Raw genomic sequence first — 8,312 nt, 5'->3', positions numbered from 1 at the left:
CCCGCCCGCGGTGTCCTCCCGAGCGCCGCTGCGGCCCCGAGGCGCCCTGTCCCCTCCTCGCCATGGGGCTCCGGGCGCTCCTTCTGCTCCTGCCGCCGGTGCTGGCCGCGCTGGGCGGCCTCGCGGGCTCCGGGACCGGTGAGTGGGGCCGCGGGCGGGGCGTCCTGGAACGGACGGCAGGGGGCAGGGGCGGCTGGCTGCGGGGCGCGAGGAGAGCTTGGGGGCATCCTCGCTGGTGTGCGCGAAGCCCCCGCGTCCCCCCATTCTGCAGTGACCCTTCCATAGAGGAGGGTGAAGTCCGGCCTTCTGGGGGGGCCGCCGGGTGAGTCGCGTGGCCCCCTGCTTCCCTGCCCAGTGGGTGGAAGGGTCGGTGGGCTTACGGACAAACTCGGTGTCTTTCCCTCCTCCTACCCCAAGCGCGTGGGAGCGAGCTCTCCGCACACCGGAGCGCAGGGCGCACCTTCTTCCTCCCCGCCCTGTCGTGGCCAAGTGGGATCCGCTTTGTAGCCCTGGTCTCCGATGGGGCCAGCAGCTCGGGGTTCACCAGGCAGCAGATTGAGCCTGATGGAGGCCGGGGGCCTGGGGAAGAGGTACTTCCATCCCTCCGGGAACAGCCCGGGGGAAACGGGGCTTGGGCCCAAAGTGCAATTAGGAGGCAACTTCCGGTAGCACTTGTTGATACCACTCGGGTTTAGGCAGACCCCAAGGCAGAGGAGAGCTGAATAGATGTCCCAGGGTGACAGAGACATGCACAGTTCCCAAATGATGGCTGGTTGGTGACTTAGCCAGGTGTGGGAGGAGCCCAGCGTTTGTCAAACCCCTGCCTGCGGGCATGCTGATCTCCTGACCTGTGCTCCTTATTGGCCCTCACAGATTGAAGGCTGGTCATCTTAACTCATGCAGACTCCTGGTCAAGGTACGGTTAACTGGTTCAGAGGAGGTGCCTTGTAACTGGATTGTTTGTCTTCCAGGAGGGATTCTAACCCACAGGATTTTTGCCTAACCTGGGGGAGCATCTCGGCAGTGATGAGAACTCTTTGCTCTGTGTGGTCTTTTTGTGCCCCTGCCTGGAGCGCGGTTCACGTTACTTGGGGTTTTTACTAAGGCATGAAGACATCTGTAGGATGTCTGTTTTAGAACAGCACGTGATGATTATACTTTGGATATGGACAGACTAGGAGAAATATACCATAAAATTCATATATCAGTAAAAATATTAATAAACATTTATTCACAGCAAGTGTCTACATGAATGAAAAGTGCTGTTTTGAGACGCAGTGTAGATGTGTAGAATCTCTGTGCACACGTGGTCTCAAACCTGAAAATCTCCAGGGCAAAATGTTGTTCAAGGTGTGACTCACCTGGCAGTGTGAGTCTTCGAGGGCTGACTGGACCCGTAATTAGGATCCTTCTGGAAAGATCTGCTGGAAGGGATAGCAAAAGAGTTAACACTTTATGAAGATTTATATGGTGGATATACTGTGCCAGGTGGCTTTGTGGTCATTTAATCTTTGAATCTTCCCCTTCTGAGCACTTAATTTACTAGTCTCCTTTTACAGACTAGAAAACCGAGATGCAGAGAGAGGAAGTAACTCTCCCAAGGTCCTATTGTTAGTAAGCAGTCTCACTGAAACGCCAGGCTGTGCAGCCCCACAGTCGAGTCTTGTGCTCCCGTATTCATGGCTGGTAACATCACTTGCTCTCAGTGGTTTGGGTGAAGCTAAGTGAGATTGCCTGGATGGTACGTGAGTCATTGGCAAAGTTGATAACTACCCACTAGTGACCAATACTGTCTAAATATTTAAAATATTTTTTGTAAGCCAGCCTTAAAAAAATACCTTGAGTAGCTATGCTAAAAACACTATGTTAGAGGGATACAAGTAAGACTAAGAAATGTTCCCTTAACAAAGAAACTGTGGTCTACACAATGGCCTTCCATTGTCAACTTCCATTCCCAACTTTGCATACCGCTTTCCATTCCATACTGAAATTGTCCCAGGGAGCAGGACTGCACGGGGTCTTCCGTGTATCTTGCAGAAGCTTCTAATGTGGGCCATGGGGCCTATCTTTTCTAGGAACTAATGGTTGGCTCTTTCTTTTTCAAAGTTATGACAGTATAGTCAATTAAGTATCATCAGGCCTTCCTGGTGCTTCCCTCTGGAAACCACATTCTATTACAGGCTCATTTTTGACCATTAATCATTTGAGGTTGACAAACACAAGCTCATAACTTGAACAAAACTGAGAGTGTAAATCAGTACCATGCAAAATAACTGAAAACTTACAAATGTTTATAGCCAGCCTGTAGGAGGCATTCTTGTCAAGGTGGTATGTAGGGACCCACAACCCTAATGTAGATGTGTCTGCACATGCTTACTTACAAGTCAGCTAGAGTCTGGTGTTTGAGCTTAGACTTCTAAACGTGCAACTCTTCATACTGAGTATTTAAGAGCGAACCAGGGCGGAAGCAGTACTTGGGTCTCTGAGTACAGCGCAAGTCAGCCCCTTATTCTAAGGGGAAAACAGGGAGGCAAATGGCAATCCCCAACTTCACACCACCTGAAACAACTGTTTTCAATCCCCCTAAGTGTTTTCCTGAGGATTAGTTGAAGGACGGTCTTCTGAATGACCTTTTGACGGCAGCTTATTATGTTAAGGTGCTCTCTTGGGCCCAAAGCAGTCAGGAACTCTCATGGATTTGCTTTATTCATCCAATGCAGACGAAGTAAGGTGTAACATGACAAGGCAAGCTGCCTGTGGGGACAGGTGCATTCCCGTGACCTGGCTCTGTAACGGAGAGCGAGATTGCCCTGATGGAACGGATGAGCAGTGTGGTAAGTTCGCCTCCCTGGATCTGTACTCATCCCTATATGGCCTCTCATGCTGTGTGCCTGGCTGACATTGTCAGGTCTTATGGTTTTCCCTCTTGGGGGGTATCCAGAAATGCTGGGCGTTCTCTATTATCACAGGCTTTTAGTAGGTAAGCCGAGGGATGTACGTGTTGGTAGCATTATTATCGAAACAAGTGTGGAAGACTGGCTGGGATAGAAAATCCAGCAAAAGTCTGGCTTCTCACCTTAAATTCTAGCTTACCCACGTGGCTGTTCCTGAAACTGCAATAGTACAGATTCCTGCATCGGACACCCTTGCAGACCCCAGTGCACACAATGGCTTGTAAATATATACAGTACATTAGTTCAGCTTTGCTAAGAGATTTTGTACAATTAAAAGATAACTTTTCAAATTGAGTGTAAAGAAAACTTCAAAACCAGTTGAAGTCAAGTTAGCCATTTGGTAAATGTATTTTTGAAATAAAGCTGAAACACCTCAGTGCTAAGGGTGCTCCCAGCCCCAGAGGGACACCTGAACACCTATAGATGAGGAGAGCCCCCTAATGGACGCCTTCTGTCCTTGTGCAGTGAATGTGGAGGGAAAAAATTTCTCATTAAAAGAGAACCCACCCCCCCAAAGAACTTGGGGAGTGCTGCATTCCTTTTCTGGACCCCACATGCACATTCTTGGACTGGTCATGTACTGGCCACTAATATAATATGAAACCTTTGATATGGAAACTTGAAATAGGGAATTAAATTTCATATTTACATCAGTGCCTCAAGCTCTGCTCCCCCCAGATACTTCACCCCAGTTTTCCAGATGTACTTGCCCAAAGGCATTCTTAGAAGTATTTGAAGGTCTAATTAAACTCCAAACTAACAGTCTCCAGGTTATCTGAGATCTTGATATGGTCTCAAACACCAAAGGGGACTGAAGAAATTAACCTATAAAACTGTACTGTCCAATACAGTGACCATTAGCCACATGGGAAGATTTTGTTTTTAAGTTTATTGGTTTATTTTAAGAGAGAGAGACTGCAGGAGGGGCAGAAAGAGAGAGAGAATCCCAAACGGGTTCTGCACGGTCAGTGTGGAGCCCGATGCGGGCTTGAACTCACCAACTGTAAGATCATGACCTGAGCCGAAATCATGAGTCAGACGCTTAGCTGACAGCCACCTGCATGTCCCCCACGTGTGAAGATTTAAATTTGTTTAAATAAATATAGTTCTTTTATCATACAAGTCACACCGCAGACACTCATCAGCCGCATGTGACTAATGACTACCATTTTGGGCAGCATAGATACAAAACACTCATTGTCACGGCAGGTTTTACTGGACAACTGGGTTCTAGAAGAATGACGGAGAGCATAAGCTTCATAGGGCTGCTAGGCGATTGTCCCTAAGGCAGGGGTACAGTGCGTTCTTTAGGATAACCTGAAAAGGACAGGCAAGTTTAGGACCGACTCAGTGGCGAATCAGGAATTAATTATTCTTTTGCCAATGACAATTCTTGATACGAAATCCAAGTTTAAAAGCTGTGCGTGCCCCCGACAAACACCTCTTCCTTTCTGCCCCTTGAACACCGCCCCTGGCCCACAGAGGACGTGTGTCGTGGACATCCCCAGGCCTGGCAGTGTGATGACGGGAAATGCATTTCTATTAGCTGGCTCTGTGACGGTGCGGGGGACTGCCTGGATGGCTCCGATGAGGTTAACTGTGGTATGTACAACTTCGTTTTTCTTCACACGTATTCTCTACGTGTCCCCGGCATTGATTATGTGAAACAAACAAGTCACGAAACAGCCGTATGCCATATGGGCTAACTCCAGATATTAAATTATCCCCACTATTACAGAGGACGTTTGATCCACTTCTCCATTTTTTCAAAATTACCTAAAAGACTCTTGCCTCTATGAGCTTTTTAAACTCCTTTGGGATGACACTTGAGCATACAAAGTTGTGGCCACATCTCTAATCGCTACCATCCCTTTCAGTTCTGGGTTTTCTATAGACCAAATCCCTGCGCAAATCATAAATACCTAAGTAAACACACCTGTAGTTTAGCGGCTCCACCCCACTGAGCCAACTCCTGCCTCTTACAGAGATACCAACAGCCTGTCCTAGTCGAAAAATCCAGTGTCCAGGAAATTCTGGGTGTCGCGATGCTTGGGAGCTCTGTGATGTCCGTAGGGACTGCGCAGATGGGCTCAATGAGGCACAGTGCTCCCCGAACCGTTGTCCGGCCGGCCAGTGGCAGTGCAGGAACAAGGTGTGCGTCATGGATGGCGGCAGGTGCAATGGCATCAACGACTGCGGCGACTCCTCAGATGAGGAAGCCTGTGGTGAGTCCCCCGCTCCGCCCACCTCTCTGGCCTTTTGTTTATTTTATTTATTTAGTTATTTTACTGTAGTTTGTTGTCATGTTGGTTTCCATATAACACTCAGGGCTCATCCCCACAAGTGCCCTCCTCCATGTGCATGGGGAAGGTTGTAGGATGTGGGCTGCTTTCCGCAAGTTGCATTTAATTCCCAGGACTGAGACGTCCAGCCTATATCAAAAATAGGATGTTTCTGAGCAATAACCAAGATTTAGTTACCCATGGAAATGTAAAGCAAAGCTCGAATAATAGCTCTGTGGTGGACACGCTGAGCGTCCCCTGGAATGTTTCCACTACTCAATATGGCCGATGCACAGAACACCCGAGCACCGGGATAGGAAGGTGCCTCCCATCCCGGTGTAGTGAATACGGAAGGGGACAGTTTCCCATTCAAAGAGGGCTCCCCCCGCCACCCTGCAAAGCACTTGTTGAGTATTACGTTCCTTTTCTATCCCCCCCCAAACACACACAATGTGTGGTAGAACGTCCAAATTCTCAGGAAACCCAATCCCATCTGAATCTTCCCAGAATTAAGTCTACAATGTTGAATGTATTCAGATTCTAACAATTTTGTAGTGTATAAACTGGCTTCCTAAGAGAGTCTTCCTGTAGGGCTCGTGTTAACTGACTGCAACACCATTTCAGTTAGAACTCCTTAATACTAATTCAGTTCAAATTCAATAGTATTTCAGTCCAATGCCCAAGTGGCTTGACTTCACTGTTATCAAGTCGCAAGTCCCAATTCCCTGAAAACCCTGCTTAAAATGATAAAACTTTCTTTCCTACCTAGACTTGCCTTGGGTTCTAGAAATACCACGGCCACTTTATTGTAATAATTTTTTCTGTCACCCCTTCCCCCAAGTGCTGTCGGGAAAGAACGCTTTCCTGCCTCCACAGCTTCCTGTCCAGAAGGCCTGGTTGGATGTGACAATGGGAAGTGCATCCCAGAATCCCTGATGTGTGACGGGGGAGCAGACTGCGCAGATGGAAGGGATGAGCCGGCTACGTGCGGTGAGGACCCGGTTGCTGGGCTGGCCTGATGTGGGGGTGGGGAGAATCGGATTAAGTAAACCAGCATTGCTTGGTGATCATCAGGATCTGCACTCTTCGAGAACACTTGGACTAAGCCTCCTACTGCTCTTCAGTGATGGCTCCCTCGCACTTTATGGGTTCCACACCTTGGTTTTGGTCTCTTGAGTTTGAGCAAATGTTACCTGAGCCATAAAGCTTTGGGAATTTTTCTCCTGTTACGGCTTTAGGGAAGTAGACTAGCTAAATACCCCAAACCACATGGCTCCTCAAATTCTGGAATGAAGAATGCACACTTTGCCACTGAGAGGCACATCAAGTGTTCAAGACCATACGGGGAATTCTCTAAGGATTTAACGGAGGAAGGACTTAGGAAGACTCTTTCCTGGTGAGGATGGAAACTACTGAGGAGGGAACTCAAAAATTTTTTTAATGTTTACTTGTTTTTGAGACTGGGAGTGGGGGAGGTGCAAGGAGACGGGGGCAGAGGATCAAAAGCAGGCTCTGCATGGACAGCAGAGAGCCTGATGTGGGACTCGAACTCACAGACTGTGAGATCATGACCTGAGGTGGGGGGTTTGACTGAGCCATTCAGGCACCTCTCAAACTTTAAAACCTTGCAATTCTCACTATAAAAATTGCTGTTGATTCAAGTTGGGGGAGGGGAGAAGGGGCCCCTGATTCCAGGTCACTTTGTCATCTGTTTCATTTCCTCCTTAAATCTGGTGTTAGGTGTGTATAATGAAACCTCTTTAGCGCTGCTAAAGGCTGTGTGTTCCTTTCTACTGAAGGAAGAGATAAGATCGTAAAAGCATAAACAGTGGGACAAAGCACAGGTTTCTGGTCCTGTGCAGATAAATCACTGAAATTAATAAATTGCTGCATCACTTCCTGAGGCAAGGGTCCTGACGACCCACATTTGCTGGACAAAATAGAGGTCCCTCCATGGGCAAACAATACGCCAATATTTGAAATTGTCCAGACTGTGCGCCTAGAAAATTCCTTTCCCCTGCTCCCGGTTTCCTGCTTTCCCTGTTTTCTGGTTTTTCCCAAAACCTCCACATTCCTAGGTCAGGGGGCAGAACCAAAGCAGTCATATGGCCCTTATGAAGTGGGGCATTTGTAATACAAGAGTTTATGAAATGGTTGATCTGTACCGTGTTAAGCCGCCCTGACCACTGCCCTGTCTCTACCAGGTAAAAACTGCTCTCTGGCCAACGGGGGCTGTGAGGGGCAGTGCAGGGACACAAACTGGGGAGTCCAGTGTTCGTGTGGAGTCGGGTGGCAGTTACAGCCAGACGGTCAGAGCTGTGCAGGTCAGAGTTCATTTGGCTTCTCCTCTAAAGTTTATATTGTAGGAAGACCGACATGATATAAAATACACCGTCTTAATCATTTTAAGTGAATGCTCCAGTGGCCTCAACTACATTGACAACATGTGCAAATATCACCACTCTCCATCTCCAGAACTTTCTCATCCTCCCCAACAGCAACTCTCTACACCCGTGACATAATAACTCTGTCTTCAATCCCTGGAAACCTTAGTCGACTTCCTGTCTCTCTGAATTTGCCTCTTCTAGTCCTGCATCTAAGTGCAATCATATGGTAAATGCTTAGTTCACTTCACATGTTGTTAAGATTCATCCACGTCATAGCATATGTCGGAAGCACTCTCTCTCTCTCTTTTGTTTATTTTGAGAGAGAACATGTGTGGGGGAGGGGCAGAGAGTGAGAGAGGGAGAGGGAGAATCCCAAGCAGGCTCCAGGCTGTCTGTGCAGAGCCCGGACTCAGTCTCTCACAAACCATGAGATCATGACCTGAGCAGAAACCAAGAGTCAGACACTTAACTGACTGAGCCACCCAGGCCCCCCCAAATATCCTTTTTTAAAGCCAAATAATATTTCACTGTATGTATATGTCTCATTTTTTTATCCACCTGTTGATGGACATGCTCATGGTTTCCACCTTTTGGCTATTGTGGACAGTGCTGTGAGCATTGGTGTGCAAATGTTTCAATCCATACTTTCGATACTCTTGGATCTATGCCAGAAGTAGAATCGTTGTATC

The 8,312-nt window shown here is 47.9% G+C and overlaps 1 protein-coding gene across 1 annotated transcript in view; it reads left to right on the top strand.

The window, feature by feature from the left end:
• The first annotated feature begins 62 nt into the window (after positions 1–62).
• Positions 63–8,312, top strand: part of LOC115300630 (very low-density lipoprotein receptor-like) — a 30,075-nt gene continuing 21,825 nt past the window's right edge. Inside the window, exons 1-7 of the mRNA XM_029950155.1 lie at positions 63–138; positions 418–590; positions 2,678–2,834; positions 4,437–4,556; positions 4,940–5,179; positions 6,113–6,226; positions 7,441–7,560. Coding sequence (XP_029806015.1) covers positions 63–138; positions 418–590; positions 2,678–2,834; positions 4,437–4,556; positions 4,940–5,179; positions 6,113–6,226; positions 7,441–7,560 — 1,000 coding nt within the window. The remainder of the gene's footprint in view (positions 139–417; positions 591–2,677; positions 2,835–4,436; positions 4,557–4,939; positions 5,180–6,112; positions 6,227–7,440; positions 7,561–8,312) is intronic.

This window comes from Suricata suricatta, chromosome 1 (assembly GCF_006229205.1).
Source record: "Suricata suricatta isolate VVHF042 chromosome 1, meerkat_22Aug2017_6uvM2_HiC, whole genome shotgun sequence".
In the NCBI taxonomy this organism is placed as follows: domain Eukaryota; kingdom Metazoa; phylum Chordata; class Mammalia; order Carnivora; family Herpestidae; genus Suricata; species Suricata suricatta.
Note: the sequence above shows the minus strand (reverse complement) of the source record. Positions and strands in the feature narration are given on the sequence as shown.